Raw genomic sequence first — 17,872 nt, forward strand, 5'->3', positions numbered from 1 at the left:
TGGGACCGCGGCTAGGGTTTTGCGTGTGCCTGAGAATGAGTTGCCTTCTCCACGCGCTTAGGGGACTGCGGGAACTTCAGACGGCTGTTCCAGTGCACACAGCCTTGCCCCCGAGCCCTTACTTTTGCTGGAAAGGAGGTCCTAAGACATAAAGCTCAATTTTCCTGAAATATCTCTAAGCCACACACAAAAGATTTGGGCATCAATTGTATCTCTCCGCTCTTTTCTTTTTAACTTGAAACGGTGTTCGAAGTGTTGAGAGTTCGGTAATACTTCCCTGCCACACTTCGCAGGGGAGTTTTTATTTATTGTTTTATTTGTTGGCTTTTCTAGGCCAACAAAACTTGATGGGAGGAGTTTAAGCTCTGAGGCTGGACGCTTCCTTTCAGAAATCAACTCACTTTGACCTGATATTTCCATAAACATCATATGGTCAGGGTTTTGTTCTAGTCGATTAGGAAGTTAAGGTTTTTCTACAGAGATTATTTTGTTTCATTTTGAAAGTTGTCTTTAATTGATTAGAAAAAAAATAGGGAAACAGAGACAGGATACTAGTAAACATATGCACTTAATTAAAGAATAAATTGTTCATTGTTAATATGTTTTAATTCATGAAAGAAGAAATTTTTACTGACCAAATAATATTTCTTAGACCTGAACATTTACTATGCTCAATGGAGGTCTACAGGCAAACTAGGGAATATATATAGATACACACACACACACACACACACACACACACACATTTGTTGTTGGCGGTGGTGGTGTTAGGTGTGTTGGTCAGTTCTAACAGAAAGAAACACAACCCAGCCCTGCACCAGCTTCACAATTGTTCCGGTGCTTGGGCCATTGTTGCAGCCACTGCGTCAATCCATTCGTTGAGAACCTTCCTCTTGTTCTCTGCTCCTCTGCTTTACCAAGCGTGGTACCCTTCTCCAGGGACTGGTCTCTCCCGACAACATGTCCAAAGTTTGGAAGACAGAGCCTCTCCACCCTCACATCTAAGGGGCCCTCTGGCCGTACTTCTTCCAAGACAGCTCTGCTTCTGCTTTGGGCGTCCACGGTACTTTCAATAGCCTTCGCCAGCACCCCAATTCACACTCTCCCATTTCTCTTCAACCTTCCTGAGTCAGGTCCCAACTTTCAAAATATAGTTTAGAAGTGATCAGTATTTCAAAAGGAAATGTCCCTTACATAGGCCTGTAAACCTACTCCTCATTTATCGATTATATTGCTATTCAATGTTTCACGTTTGTGACAAGGGTAAAAAAAATTCTAATAGACTGTTTTGCATATTAAGGACATAGCCCTGGCAGTAATGAGTGCCACAAAGTGAGCAGAAAGTTACATTGTCTATTGTCTGGAGCCTCCGGGTCCGGACAGTCTATGAGGTTGCACGCATGTCCCAACTTGACTGGGACATGATTCTCAGTGATTTGGTCATCATGGAAGAGTGTGATTTGGCAGCTATAAATTATGCAGTCACTCTCCATTTTTTGACCTAATGTCTCCATTTTTGGAGAACACAAAGTTTTGCATAATGACCTGGTCTTTAGACCCCAACCCTGTGGAGGCGTGAGCTATAGTTCCAGAGAAGGGTGGACAAAACTATCAAAGGGAGAGAGATCCCGAATTTATTGAGGTATTCTTTATATCCTCAAACTTGTAAACTAAATATCAGCTAAATATTCGGGCATGTGTTCCTACACGTCTCATAACACTATCATTTACATATTTTATAATACTACACACTATTTTCCTAGATAATTTAAAATTGGCTCCATTTTTCATGCTTTGGTTTCCACACTGAGCCTCCACTGCCATGAAATCAATTCTGACTCATAGCAACTCTGTGGGGCTGACAAGAGCTGCTCTGCAGGGTTTCCGAGACTAAATCTTTCTGGGAGCAGATAGCTTCATCGCTCTCCTGCAGAGAAATCAAGTGCGTGGGCCTCACTGACCTTGCAGTTGACCGCCCAGTGTTTAAGCCATTGTGCCACCTGGGATTCTTGTTTTTTCACCTGAAGAATTCGGAAAAGAGTGAATTCGAAGTTACCAAAATCAGTTACTGTCGAGTTAATTCTAACTCACGGTGACTCCGTGGGTGTTGGAGTAGAACTGTGCCTGGCTGATGTTCTGAGTAAATCACCAGGGCACCTCTGGTTGGACTTGAACCCCACACTTTCCAGTTGCAGGTAAGCAACGTCACCATTTGCATCACCCAAGGGTCTCCAAAGTTGTCAAAGATCGGTATCGCGGGTGAATTAAAACATCCACTCGACCCTTGGTCCTTAAGCATAATCGTAGTCGTTCGAATGGGCTTTGCTGTCATCTGCCTCCATTTGTGCCAGTCAGATGTCTGAGTGACAGTGGGAAGGGAGGAGGAGAAGGAAGATGTTCTGGGGTGACAACTTCTCTCTCGACAGCATTTATTCTGCCACATGGGGTGTATTTACCGCCACCCCTGAGGACCAGAGAGCAGTATGCAAAATGCCTGTGTCAGAGAATAAAATGACAAGTTTGGCCTTTTTTTCTTTAGGAATTGGCTCCATCATTCTCGTACGTCTGCTCTATGTGTTAGATGTTCAAGACACATGACAGGGAGGTTCTGGGCTTCAGGGCACAAGTTCATTGGCAATTACAGAAGGATAAAAAAGAGAAGGGGGTATGGTAGTGACCTAATCTTGTGTCAACTTGAAGTTAAGAGTAAAGGGGTGGAGTCTAGCCTGTCAGTCAGGTTGCAGCCTGATGAAGCCTCCTTGTGGGCGTGGCCTTCTCATGAGGATTCTGGGAACTTCCTCTTCCTCCCTGGAGGTGGGCCATACTCTCTTTCTGCTTTACTTTCTTGGTGCTGAGACAGTTGGAGAGGTGGAGGAGCCAGTGCTGAGATGCTTCCACCCACTGACAATGGATGCACAAGACTTCTCACCCACAAGCCTATGATCGCCCTGCATTTGGCATAATTGCATGTGTTGAGTGAATCTAAGAGCAATGTATGGACTAGTATAGGCCATATGAGCTAATATCAGACTTATGGACTTGATCTGACTGGGCCGGGATATTTTCTCAATACACAATTGCTCTCTGATATAAAGTTCTTCCTTATACCTGTGTGTTTGTCCCTGGATATGGTTCTTTCGTCAACCTGGTCTAACACAGGGGGTTGTAGGCTTTATGGAACAAAAATTTCTCCAGGTCCCATTTGAGTAGCATCTCCCATTTAATATCCCACTTTGTTTGGCTTCAGATATCAGGCATTGGCTCAAGTGAGTAGACATAGATTTTAGTTATTATTTTTTTAAAGGCAGCATTGCAACCTAATCACAGAATGATCCCTCTATTTTAAAGTTTATGAATGAATGCAAATTTTTATGGCTCATCACAATTACATCTATAGACATTCAACACATTTGATGAATTTTTTTTGCCATTTTATGCAAGGCTGTCTTCCTTCCCATGAATGATCCCAGGCTCTTTGATTCATTCTCTTGAAAATGTATGCGAAACTGTAGACGTCCTCTTTGACTCCCCTGCACACTGGTAAGCCTGTACATTTTCCCCGAGGAAAATGGGCCTTCGCGCAATCAATCCCCTCAGAGCTTTCCTAAGGATAACATACCACGTGACTCGAGGCTCGGGCCAGCCTGCGATGGAGCAGTGCAGCTTCACGCTCTCCTTCTCCCACACTGTGTGCGAACGCGGCTTGATGACGAACTCCGGGGCATGAAGAAGGCTGTCTTCATTCAGCTTTCGATGGTAGGCCTCAGTTTCTTCTAACTGAAAAAAAAATCACAACACAGCAAATTCAACACTAATCTGCTACTTTCATGTGGCTGTGGGGGTCATTGAGGCAATTCCACTCCTAGCAAGCACCTGTGACGTAGTAGGACTACCTCAGGCAGGGGCAATCTTTCTGGAAGCCCGCTGCCAGCGTTTTCTCCTCTGGAGTCAAATTGGCAAGTGGGGGTCCAAATGGGTTACTTCTGGTGAACGGCCAAAGGTTTAACTCCGCACCTCCAGGGTTTCCATTGAACGAGCAAGTGCAAGCCCACGGGATTGTTCTGTGGTTTTGTGTTTACATAACGTGCGTTCCGAAGGAAGAATACTTTCTTTAAAAAAGCACGTGGGTGTGACCTTAACATTTCTAAGTTTGAGCCATAGATTTTACTTCCCTAACGTAAATTATGTATTGGACTGTGATCGTCAAGGTCCGCAGTTCGAAACCACCGGCCACTCCTTGAAAGACAGAGGAGGCTCTCTACTCCCGTTAACACTTAGTCTTGGAAACACGCAGGAGCAGTTGGAGCCTGTCTGATAGTATAGCTGTGGATCAGTGTGGACTCGATGGCTGTGAAGAGAAGCAGAAGGTGAGCTTCTTAAGGTTGTTTACATCATACTTTATGGAGCTGAAAACTATGGTCCCCCTTTTATGACGTGTATATTTTAAAATACCTATATATATATATACATATATATATATTAGATCATTTTATTGAGGGCTCATACAACTCTTATCACAATCCATACATCCTTCCATTGTGTCAAGCACATTGGCACATATGTTGCCATCATCATTCTTAAAACATTTGCTTTCTACTGGAGCCCTTGGTACCAGCTCCTCATTTTCCCCTCCTTCCCCGCTATCCCCTCCCTCACGAATGCTTGATAATTTATAAATTGTTATTATATTTTCATGTCTTCTATTGACTGATGTCTCCCTTCACCCACTTTTCTGTTGTCTGTCCCCCAGGGAGGGGGTTATAGGTAGATCCTTGTGATTGGTTCCCCCTATCTCCCCCAACTTCCCCTTTCCCTCCTGGTAAAATACCTATATTTTAAGGTGTTTTTCTTGCCTTTAATTTTGATTTTCTCCAAACCACATGCCTAACTTGAAGCAGCTACATCGCTACCCACACACACATATTCATTTCCATTTTTGTAAGTTTTATTAACTTGTCTTTTCTTACTGTTCTCCTCAGCGCCAGCTGTTCTGCCTTTTCTCGAATGGCCGCTTTCCGGGACTTCTTCTCAAAAGTCTGCTCCTGTTGAAACTCGGACGTGGCCTGCTGGGAAACCACGGATCGCTTGGACGCTGTCGACTGTTGGGACGTCGCGAGTTGTTCTTCACTGGCCAGGAGATTCCGCTGGGCTATGTACGCAGCTGCTTCTTTAATTCTCTCTTCTTCCGTGTCTGTAACCCCACTGACATGCGCCTGGCTAAAACAGGATAACAACAGGATGTGGATATTGTGGGGAGCAGGGAGAAGACTGACTGGTGTCAGGAGGTTGAATAAGTTGGCCCAAATCAAACCTGACAGAAACATCTGATCTCTCAGGAGCTGACACTTCTCATGGAGAGGTGGTCTTTATACTCGCAATGACAACAGTCACAACAATAACACCTACTCTGTCACACAGGAGCCTTGAAGGCACAGTGAACTACGAGATGGGCCGCTGGCCACAGGTCAGCCACTGAAGCCACACTGCCTGGGAGAACGAGGAGGCGTCTAAGCCGCCCAGATGGACAGGCTCGGAAGCCCAGAGGGACAGTGGTACTCATGGAGGGCTGCTTTGAGTCAAGTATTATGTCTCTGGTGCTGGCCCACATGCTTTTTACACGTTAGCTGCCAGATCACACCCAACCACTGCCATTGAGACCATCTTGACTCTTAATGACCCTCGATGGGTTTCTGAAGCTGTACATCTCTCTGGGAGCTGACAGCAGCCGCCTTCTCCCTGGGGCAACTGAAAGCTTCGAACCACCAACTTTGTGAAGAACAGTCCAATGCTTACCCAACATCGTCACCAGGGCTCTGCCAGACCAGGTAACGTAATTAATGCTCACAACAACCCCCTGAAGTAAACTGTGTGACATCGATTTTACAACATGGTCACAAGCTCCAGAGAGGTTACATAACTCTCCTGAAGGCATTCCACTTGTTTTATCCCTACATGCAAATATGCTGTAGCTTGCAAGAAGACATTGAAGTTATGACTACCCATCTCGAAAAGGCAATATTGTAAATGAAATGTAGTTTATGAACTTTGCAGCCTGTGAGCATGACACAGAGCTCTGTTCCTGACCTGGAATTTATCATCTGGCCGACGTATGCAGGGATGTTTTCAAATTAATAGACACATTTCATTCTTTTTTTAATTCCACTTTTCCACAAACCATTTGAAGCCCCTCATACTATGTTACCTGGAGTTGCTACAAATAAAAATATATTTCTAATATCTCAAAGATTCTTATATCTATTATTTCTTTCAAGATAATCAAGGTTGTGTTATGTATTTGTGTGTGAGTGTATATATATAACCATCTTTGTCTGTGTTTGCATACACTTAGGATAAGAAAAAAATAGTCAAACTTGCCATCAAAGCAGTGACCGTGACAAAGGTGATCTGTCGTTATCGGTAATTGGTAATGAGGATGACCAATGAGAGGTAAGAGGAAACATTTCCTAGTGGTTTCTCATCAAGCAGTAGTCGATAAGGCAAGTTGTTAATGTCGTTCAAACTCTAGGTTGTTTTTCATCGCATTCAATATCTTTGTTTTGAATCCTATCAGATTGTTTCGTCAAGGAGTACACTGATTATTCTAAAGACTCTCTTGAAACTCTGCGTCTTCTCGGACCCCGAAAAGCAGATTTCTACATTTACTTTTCTTCGAGGAGAGAAATTCAAGACATAAGCAAACAGAGCCATTTTATATGCCCACGGCTTGGCATTTTGCTACAGGGTGCTGTTGCTTTAGGTGCCCTGGCTTCGGTTCTGACCCTTGGGGCCCCTCCACTTCAGAGAACAAAGCACGGGCCTAGGAGCAGCCACAATGGTTGGCGGGGAAAGATCTAGAAGGTGTGAAAAGTGAAAAGTCCACAGGGCCACGGAGGCACAGCTGTTCATGCCGAGTCAATGGGCCTTGACTTTTTTTCCACAGAGGGAAACCAAGCGGAAAGCAAGACTGATTTACTCCTCTAATTTAGTCGTTTCTCTCCATACGTGTAAGACTATGTTGAACTCACTTTGTGAAGCGTCTCAGTTGGGGGTCATCATACTTAGAAAAATAAACATTTTTCTCTGGCAAGTTCCCTTTAAAGATCAGAGCTACCAAAGACATCCAGTGAGAAGCCAAGCGTAGAATACCGCTCATCTCTCTGGGTCCCAGGTTAGGCTCAGCGCCATCGCTGATGGCCTTGGGGCCCCGGAACACTTCTGAAAGACGGGCCTGAGGACAGTGGGGAGGCCGGCCCAGGGCAGGGGAGCTGGGTCCCCAGACATCTATTTCCTAACGACTCTCCTCAAGATCTGACTTCTACGACAGTCCTGACAGCATTTGTCCTGGCAAGATGTCCTCATTTTGAGTGTCCCCTGAGCTATGTGACGAATTCTCCAATCAAAAGAAAATGAGCAGCGGAGGTCCGGAGAGTCCTGATAAACTTTCACCTTGATTGCTGACAAGTTTCCTTTCAAGATTCCTTTGGGTCACAATCCTCTTAAAAAAATAAGAGTTTATATCCTAAACATAGAAAATCGACATTGCATAAGCGTGTGGTTTGTTATTTTGTTTGAAATTTGCTTGAAAATCAATCCCAATCTCTTTCCAGTCATATGAATCAGGCATTCTGGTTATTGTGCAATGCTTTTTCTTAGACTGTTATATAAGTTATTTTCTTTCTGATAACAACTAAAAGCCCCCAGTCAACCAAGACCCCGCCCAGCTACCTAAACAAACCATCTGATTGTTTACGTCTCCCTCACCACTTCATAATGTCGAGCCTCTCTTTCTCCTCCACTTACAGCGACTGTGACTAGTGTTCATTCACTGGCCTTGGAAAGCTCTACTTCCACTTTCTACTAATTAGTTTCCACCAATTCCACGAGTATGCCTCTGACCATTCCCTTGTGTTATGTAGTGATGCTGCGTGATGGCAGAGATTTCTTGTCAGGGGAGGGCTCTGGGCTTCCTTAGGCCAACGCTGTGTAGCCCGGCTCCAGTACACAGTGAGCTCTCCATGACAGGGAGTTGGCATCATTGCGTCTCCGTGAGGCAGAATGGGCTCGATGGCCGTGAGCGTGACTCTTTGTCGCCCTCATCTACTCTGACAACACTCCTTTTCCCTGTCAGACCCTCCACCCAGGAGAGGCACCATACCGTCCTGAGAAAATGGGCACCATGTAGTCGCGGGGCAAATTCTCCTCTTCTCCAGAAAGCAGGCTCTTCCTGGCTCTCTTTGTTTGGGGACTGAGCTTCGATGAATAATCTTCTAACAGCAAACTGGAATCTGTAAGCCTGAAACAAAACCCTTCACATTAGAAAATAACGGGGAAAAATCAATTTAAAAGATTTAAAATGTTCATAAAAGGGAGTTTTACAAAATACTAAATCCTAGTGCTATGATTATCTTTAATCTTTAGAACTAAAACCAAAAATATAAATATGAAACCAAACGCATTGCCCTTAAGTCAATTACAACTCATAGTGACCCTATAGGACAGGGTAGAATTGCCAGTGGTGTGTCAGTCTGGGTACATTAGAGAAACAAATCCACAGAAACTCATATGTGTAAGAGAGAGTTTTATATAAAGGGTCAGTGCACATCAAGAAAACATCCCAACCCAGTGCTGCCCAAACCCCAGAGTCCAACATATGTCCAACACCAATCCACAGAGTCCTCCTCCATCTCACAACACACACGCAAATGATGCTGACTGCAGGAGCAAAGCTGAATCAGTGAATGTGTAAGCATCTCAGTGCTGGCAGGGGTCTCCACAAGGCTGCTCCAGCACCCAGGGCTGCATCAGGGTAGGTCCATGTGGCTTCTCCTTGGGGATGTCTTACAGGAAGTGGGCCTTGCCAGCTGAAGCAGGGAACTGGCTAAGGCAGCTGCACCCTGATCTGTCCATCACAAAGCAAGAGACCCAAACACTAGAAAGGCAAGGTTCACTAAGCCATTTATCCCTCTGGCCTTCTATTAACCCCACATGTGTTTATAGGCCAGGTTGGCACAATAAACTCTATCTCAGGTGGGTTTTCATCATTGTAAACCTTAATGGGAGTGGAAAGCATCGTCAGTCACCTGTTAGAACTAAAATGGAGTCAAAAATCCATTTGCAGTGTCCCTACATGGATTGCGTGCCAAGTGAATCGCCACTGTCCATAGACGGCATGTGAACAGCCCGACTATCAGACAGAGTGCCGTACAGGGGATTATTGAGCTGCAACACTTGGTCATTAGGTCTCCCGTTAGACCGATTTTGAATTTATTCTAATTTTTTAATATCCTCTGCTCTATTTTAGATTGTGGTTTTTAATCTGTCTCATATGGTCATCGTTGCAGGCTCCTTGTTGGGTTTCTTGCCTTCATCACGTCAGGAAAGCCTGGACAGGTGGGTATCTGGAGATAAGCAGCCACATTATAATAATCACCTGGGAGCAAGGAGGGGAGGCTGGGCAGAAATGGGACGTGTTTAACATCAATCGATATGAGAAGGAAGATTTCCCAAAGTTAATTTGTGGTGATGATTGGAGAACCCTTCTAAACTATAGGATATGTTAATTATAGGTTAATGCGCCTTTAAAAAAAGACTTCAAAGTATGCACTCTGTATAGGCACAAAAGGGAAATGGGTCTAAAACATGTCACGGCGGTCCCCCCACTTCTAGAAGTCTCTAGGGCAGTGGCTCTTGACCTTCTTAATGCCATGACCTTTTCATGTAGTTCCTCAGGTGGTGGTGACCTCCCAACCATAAAATTATCTTGTTGCTACTTCACAACTGTCATTTCTCCTGTCATGAATCGGGCGACCCCTGTGAAAGGGTCATTCGACCCACAAAGGGGTCGCGACCCACAGGTTGAGAACCGCTGCTCTAGGGGGACCTGCAGTGTGTTTGTAACAATCCTAAATATCCTTTGCTGGTAAGCTACGTGAAGTGTGGGGTTTAGTCAGTCAGAACAACCAAACCTTTTTGGAGCATTTTACGAAGGCTGACCATTTTCAAGCTGGGGTTTTAGAGGTGCACCTTGAGGCCTTCTGCGCTGTATACAGATTTCTCCATTCAAAGAGACATTGGACTTACATCGAACACAGAGTTCATGTAGTTATGTTATGTCAGCAAGAAGCATTGGGTGAGGCAGAAATGACTGAGTGTAATGAAGAACCTTCGGTCAGTTCTGTTATACATAGACATCTGCCTGTGCACACGGGGGCTAATGTGCTTTCTGAGGTGCTTGATACAGGAGCCTGAGTGGGACGGTTTGCCATCAGGTGCTAACATGAAGTTTGGATGTTCAAATCCACCCAGCAGCTCTGTGGAGAAAAGGCCCTGGGGACTGCTCCACCAGAGATTGCGGGGAAGACATTCTGGGCAGCTCTCCTCTGTGACTCACGAGGTCACCATGGATCAAGGGCCCATACCCTGGTGGCTTCCACCCTCATAGACCAGATTTTAACATTGGTAAAGCAGGACACCATTGATAAAACTCATATCCTGGCGAAATAGCCACATGGCAGCCCAAAACCGAATACCCAAGCTTGTCATGCATTCTTTCCAAAAATCTGGACGTTTTTATAACACCATGGGACGTGGGAAAAATTGTTAAAAATCGGGACTGTCCTGACAAAAGCGGGACGTCTGGTCACCTGACAAGGGGTGCTCTATCGGGTGAGACACAGGAGAGCGCCGATCACACCGAGAGAAAAAGAACGGATGAACCTAAACATGTAGTATTAATCTAAAGCTGATTTCTCCCCAAAAGAAACACCTTTTATACAAGCCTATCAGACTTCCCAGCACCATAATTCAAATGTATTGCTTCTTCGCCAGTCTCCCCTGTTTAGTGTCCAACTTCCACGTGTCTTTCAGGCCACTAAAACACTATGCCCTGATAAGAGCTCTACGAGCCCCCGTAAATTGATTTAAAACAATATTAAGACTTGGATCAGGTGCACCCTGGTCCTCAAAGGAGCATCCTTACTTTTCAACATTTAGCGAGGTCTTATGCTCAATGCAATGTGTCCTTTGACCTCTTCACTGCTGCTTCCAAGCTGGATCCAAGCAAGATGAATTCTTTCTCCATTGATCATGATGGTACCTGTTGGTCTACTTGAGAGGATTTGGATTTTCTTTCCATTGAGTTGTAATCCACATGGAAGTCTGGAAGCCTTGTTCTTCATCAACAAGTGCTTTATGTCCTTCTTGCTTTCAGCAAACAAGGTTGTGTGGTGCTTTCAGTGTGGCGATGGTGAAGAACAATGAAAGGGCCGCAGACTGCCCAAACAACTGACAGATCGGTCCTGGGAGAAGAGCAGCCAGAAAGCTCCCGAGGAGGCATGCTGTTGAGAAATCGACTCGGGAGCTTTGGATCCACCACTGGAAGAGACGTCTTCCTTGGTAAAGCAGAAGGGCAGAGGAAAGGAGGAAGCCCTTGGGGAGTTGGGCTGATGCGGTGGCGGCAACCATGGGCTCAGACCACGGCCAACCATGGGCTCAGACATAACAAGAGGATGGCGCAGAATCCGCCGGTGTGTGGTTCTGCTGTGCCTACAGTTGCCATGGCTCAGATCCAACTAGAGGGCACATCATGCCATTTGATCATGCATAAGCTTCAGGGAAGTCATGCCTCAATTCTGGGTGCCGAGCCCCAGTTCTACACGGTAGTGAGAGTTTCTAATACTAGGGGGCCCGGGTGCTGGCTGGCTGGGAATCCTCTGCACTGTCCTTAAACTTATTCAATAATAAGACACTGCTGTCAGAAGAAAACGCAGCCACGCCAGAAGGAATGCTGAAGAGAAACTGAAGCCCGTGCGTGCTGTGATGTGGAAAAGGCAGTATGCCCAGTTGAAAGAGACAAGTAAATATGTGCAATCCACACCCGATTCGGTTTCCAACTTTGAAAGTCATTTGGAAAAGCAGATGGAGTTTACCAAACTCCGCAGAGGAAGACAGGCCATCCACATGCCTTTTGGAGAATGGGCCCACGAGGTTGCATTGTGTCCTCCGCCAGTCTGCAGCATCTGTGCGGCAGGAAAATGCAGTGCTCATAGGGGTAGGGGCCCGGGGGGGGGGGGGGCTATGGCCTTGGACCTGCTGACTGGGCCATGGACGTGGCAAACCTCCCTCACACTCTATCTCCGCTCGTCCCCGGGGTGATGCTTAGCTTTCACCCTATGATCAGCATTAAATCTAAAGGTTAGAACCTTGAATGTAAGCTTGTGGATTGGTTACCAATTGGAAGCCTACGTGAAATTTGTTCCTGGCTGGCTGTTTGAGGCGGTAGCGTACTGCCTGCACCCAGGTCACTAAAGTACATGCCGTGCTCACACGGGTCTAAGTTTAAAGTGGTATTTTCCTCCGCTTCCTTTCCTCACTGTTCCACTCGTACAAAATAAAATTGTGGAGCTGAAGAGTTTGACGTCTTCTGTTCCAGAAGACTTGTGTGTTCCACTTTGGAGACTTCTTTTTTTCTTTCAAGTTTTGCTCTTTTTCATTCCAATTCTCTACAATCTCTACAAAGGAACTCTTTCCATGTTCGTTTACATCAAAACAGCAGAATTGTCATTCTTGTGATTGTATTGATGTTCTTTTTTCTGTTATTTTTCCCTAATACAAATCTTCAAATTGAGGCCACTCTTTTACAGAATAGGTCAGGACAGCTGTTTGTTGGTTTCTTTGTTAAAAAAAGGTTTTTTACTTCTTTTATTCAAACATAAAAGAGGCACAAAAATAAATAACTAAAATATCATCTGACATAGAAAATTCACCAAGAGGCTATAAAAATAAACCTGAATTTGGGGGGTCGTGATTAATTATAATTACTAAAGAGAGAGTGAGATGGTTTTGTTTTTTTTATTTTTCAAAATACCTGTATCCCAGGAGAATACTGACCAGTGAGGTAGGAGGTTGTGTTGGACCTGGTAGACTAGAGAAACAAATTCTTAGACACTCATATATATATATAGGAAAGGGCTTTATATTCATGAGTAACTGAATATCAGAAAACATCCCAGCCATGTTCAGACCAAGTCTGCAAGTCTGATATTAGCCCATATGTCTGACACCAATCTATAAAGTCCTCTTCAGACTCACGAAACACGTGCAACGACATCTAAAGCAGGAAGATCACAGGCCAGCGGGTGGGAAGTCTTGTGGACTCAGTGGCGTTGTAAGCATCTCAGCACTGGCAGTGATTTCCATGTAGCTTCTTCAGGTCCAGAGCTCTCGCTGCTATCAGCATAGCTCCATGTGTCTTATCAATAGAGAGACTCTCAGGGAGTGAGCCATGAAAGAGAGGGTCTCCTGCCTCCAAGATGGAATACAGGGGTTCCCAGAATCCTCAGGAGAAGGCCATGCCCACACAGAGGTCTCATTGGCAGGCTAGATTGACAGGCTAGACTCCACCCCTTCACTCTAAATCCTCAAATTGACACCAGATTATGTAACTACCACAGAAGTTATTTAGTCTCCCATTCTTTTTTTCTTTTTTTTTTTGGTCTCCCATTCTTACGGATGAACCTATAGTTCAAGGACAGTTTAAGCAGCAAAAATCAAAACAAAACACTCTAAGTATTTTTAGATATAGAAGATATGGGTATCCTTCTGGAAGCGGGGAGTCTTTTTAGGTTCACCTTTGGAAAGATTAACCAACCATCTACAAATCTGCAACCTCTGGTTTTAGTAGTTGAATTTGATTATAAAGATTCTTAGCACTATCATTGGTTTCTATCTCATATTTCATTAGCTAACAAGCAATACTAAATCAAAGTAATTTAAAATTTCAAGCAATTGATTCTATAGTAATCAATGTAATTATTTATTTTTAAAATAGCTATCTATAGTCTAATTCATTATGATCCATCAATACTAGGCCCCAATATCATCTATCAAAATTGAAAGCTGAATAATGCTTTTTTAAGAGTTAAATATTCAAAATCCTGATACCAAGGACTCAATAGAAAGCAAATGTCTAGAAAATAATGATGGCAACATATGTTCAAATATGCTTGTTACAATTGATGTATGGATTGTTATAAGAGCTGTCACAGCCCCCAATAAAATTATCTTTTAATTATAATAAAAAGAGTTAAATAGAATATGTCAATTCCAAATTCCTTTAAACCTAAGGAGCTAAATGAAGGCTTACTAATCTCTCAGATTTTCAGGTCTATAAATGTCAAAAATATCCTCTCTCAGTTTAGTTTCTAAAGAGATTCTAAACTTGATGTGTATAATCATGTTAAGATTACCAAAACCAAACTCACTGTCATGGAGTTAATGCTGACTCACAGCGACCCCTGTGGGTTTCCAAGACTGGAACTGTTTACCGAGTAGAACACCTAATCTTTCTTCCGCGTAGCTGCTGGTGGGTTTCAAGCGGTGACCGTGCGCATCAAAATCCACACGTTACCATTACACCCCAACCCCGGAGGGGCAGGGGTTGGGACAAACAACAGAAACGCAGGTGAAGGGAGACAGTGGTCAGTGTAAGATATAAAAATAATAATAATTTCTAAATTATCAAGGGTTCATGAAGGAGGGAAGATGGGTGAGGGAGGGAGGGGGAAAATGAGGAGCTGATACCAAGGACTCAAGTAGAAAGAAAATGTTTTGAAAAGGATGATGGCAACATATGAACAAATGTGCTTGACACAATGGATGGATGGATTGTGGTAAGAGCTGTCAGAGCCCCCAATAAAATGATTAAAAAAGAAAGAAAGATATTCAGGGCATGTCCCCAATATGCGCATGTGTTTATATGTATAAAACATTCCATGGACATAATGCTGTATAAATATCCTCACTTAATAAAAAAATTCAATAAGTAGGAAATATTTAAAGGACCAATTCTAGTTTTAAAAACCAAAGTGCTAATGTTTCCTCCTAATCCTTTGCCTTCATGCATTCCTCTCTTGGAGACCATACATACATCATGTCACATTGTTCTCAAGGACTCTGACATTGATTCCTGAATTGTACTCACATAAATTGAGGTTATGAAATTATCTCAATCCAGTTGAAAATAAAGTATAAAAAGAGGGCATTTTTAAAACGACTAAATTTTGTCGACTAAAATGCCAGTTCCTGAAAAGTATTATTATGATCATTATAGAACTTTTGGAAATTGTCCCAGCTTCCCCAGGAGGAATAAATGTATCCATACTCGTCTTAGGAAAAATGCAGGATTTGCTTAATGGCTACATTACTTCCTGAAATATCCTGAAAAAACAGCCGATCAGCACAATTCAGAAAGAAAGAAGAGCTGTGGGGATTATCTTTGGCTGACTATGCTCCCCAACTTGCCTTGCTCCTCCCTGTGTGCCCACAGTTAGAGGACACTGACTGGCTCTCTTCCAGTCTTTCCCACTGCCTCTGGTCCCCCAGGACAGGCCTGGTATCCCTGCCCTGTGTCCAATGGCTGATGCTGCTCAGTAAGTGCTGATGAAATGAAGTGAGATCAGGGCTCTCCTGCAGTCCTACCCTCGCTGCGATCTGCGACCCTGGATTCACATCAGAATCAGCCGAAGAAGAGCTTCGAAACCTGGGCAGTGCAGAGACAGGACTTCTAGTGGCACCAGTTCTTGGCTCCCCAAAGCAGTGATAAAGTGGGTACAATTGTAAAGAGAGAGAGAGAGCCCTCCCCTTCAGAAAAGAAATCTCTGGGAGAAAATCCTTGGAAACCACATACCTAGAACACATACGTAACTCCTATAACTCAACTATAAAAGTTAACCCCATTAAAAGTAGGCAAAGAATCTGAAAAGACATTTCTTCAAAGAAGATGTACATTTGCTTTCTACTTGAGCCTTTGGTATCAGCTCCTCATTTTCCCCCTCCCTCTCCCATTATCCCTCCCTCATGAACCCTTGATAATTTATAAATTATTATTATTTGGATCACTTGTTGTTCCCTTGTCCCTGGGTTGGTTAACACTCACTTCCTTTCCCCCTGCCTCCTCTTCTCCCTTGTCCTCCTACCCACATCCTCACCCCCCCCACCCCCGGAACCACCAGTCCCATTTTTTTCTCCTCCAGATTGTTTATCCCACCTATCTTATCTAGAGAGACCTGCAGAGATAATAATATGCACAAGAAAACAAGACAGAGCAAAACAAAGCAATAAAGAATAAAAACATTATTTAAGTAGATGCAGAAAAATATTTGACAAAATTCAACATTTATTCATATGAATGTTTTTAAAGCTTAAAAATTGTCATAGAGTTCACATATACAATTCCAATCATATGAAGAAGAGTTATATATAAAAAAAGCAGAGTTGTTAGCTCCCCATCTCCCCCACCCTCCTCTGCCATGTCCGTAGGTAATTATTAATCCAGTTACTATTTCTATAGATTTACCTCTCCCGGATTTCCTACGCAGAAAAATAGACAAAGCAAAATCAAGAAACAAACACACCAATAAAAACCCTAACAACAAGATAAGATAAAATAATAATTTATAAACTATTAAGGTTTCATGGGGGAGGAGGAGTGGGGAGGGAGGGAGAGGGAAAAAAAAGGAAAACGAGCTGATTCCAGGAACCCAAGTGGAAGGCGAATTTTGAGAATGATGAGGGCAACGAATGTATAAGGGTGCTTTGCTCAGTTGATGTATGTATGGATTGTGATAAGAGTTGTATGAGCCCCAATAAAATGATTTATTAAACTTTAAAAAACCCTAACAATAACAACAAAATGAAACAAAGACCTCAATAAAAAAGAAAACCTCAACAGAAAATATTAAAAACTGTAACAAATATAAAATGAGTCAAAAGGAGATAAAATGATAAGACATTATATTTTAACTTAACCATATCTGCCATAATCGACTTTCCAATATCTTCTGTCTGATAACAAGGCTATTCATGTCCCTAGATTACAGTCAGAGGGAATTCACCAAAGGTTTAACCCACTTGGGGACCCTGCAAAAGTACTGCGGCTTCCACTGCCATCCCTAGCCTTCTGCAGTCTGAGTCTTCAGAGCTTAAGCTCTGATACCATTCCCTCCTCTGGATTTGAATTTTATTATTTATAATCCTTGGATCACAGTGACTGATGTGCTTCTTCTATGTGGACATAGTTGACACATTGCTTGTTTTAGATGCACCTTTAAGCCCCAGATGCTATTCGTTCATCTGGCATCATCTGATTGCTTCAACTTTAGCATTGAGTACAGTCATGTTATAAGGACTAATTATTCTAGTAGTAGGGCTACAATTAAGTGTGAGCCCAAAGTCCACTCATATATCCATCTTAACAAATTAGGAACAGATGGAAGCTTCCTTTACCTGATAATGGTCATTTATTTTAAAAATCTCCAGAAAATATTATACCTAATGTTAAAAGATGAATTCTTTCTTCCTAAAATGGAAAAACAACAATAAAAACAATGCCCGTACTTGCCACTTCTAGACAACACTGTACTGGAGGCCCTAATCACGGTGATGACTGTTTTAAAGATTGGAAAGATTTTTATTTTCATCTATAGATGCCATAATCCTGCACATAGAAATATTAAAAGAATCCACAAGCACACACTAGCGATGATGGCACCTAACATTATAGTAACAGAGTTCAGCAAAGTCACGGGACACTAAATCAGAACACAACATAATTCTATTTCTATGTAAGAATAACAGAAATACAACTAAGCAAACCTCTCCAGTCGCAATAGCACGCAAAAGAACTCTTAAGAATCCCTTTTAAAAAGAAGCATAAGATATGCACATTGAAAAGTGCAAAGCAGTTTTAAGACACACAAGGAACGAAATAAATACATTTTATTCATGATTCAGAAGATGCAACCTTTTTCAAAATTGGTCTATACATGCATCATGGTCCTTACCAAAATCCCAGCAGACTTTTTTTTTGGTCAAC

General features: G+C 43.1%; 1 protein-coding gene across 2 annotated transcripts in view; it reads right to left on the reverse strand.

Annotated features, from left to right (window-relative positions):
* The window catches only part of MYOM1 (myomesin 1), a 154,974-nt gene that overhangs the window by 122,414 nt on the left and 14,688 nt on the right, over positions 1-17,872 (reverse strand). For both annotated transcript variants that reach the window (XM_075532903.1, XM_075532902.1), the window contains exons 3-5: positions 8,156-8,293; positions 4,968-5,217; positions 3,620-3,777 (exon numbers count right to left, since the gene is read on the reverse strand). In XM_075532903.1, the coding sequence (XP_075389018.1) occupies positions 3,620-3,777; positions 4,968-5,217; positions 8,156-8,293 (546 nt within the window). The remainder of the gene's footprint in view (positions 1-3,619; positions 3,778-4,967; positions 5,218-8,155; positions 8,294-17,872) is intronic.

Source organism: Tenrec ecaudatus, chromosome 15 (genome assembly GCF_050624435.1).
Source record: "Tenrec ecaudatus isolate mTenEca1 chromosome 15, mTenEca1.hap1, whole genome shotgun sequence".
NCBI lineage: Eukaryota > Metazoa > Chordata > Mammalia > Afrosoricida > Tenrecidae > Tenrec > Tenrec ecaudatus.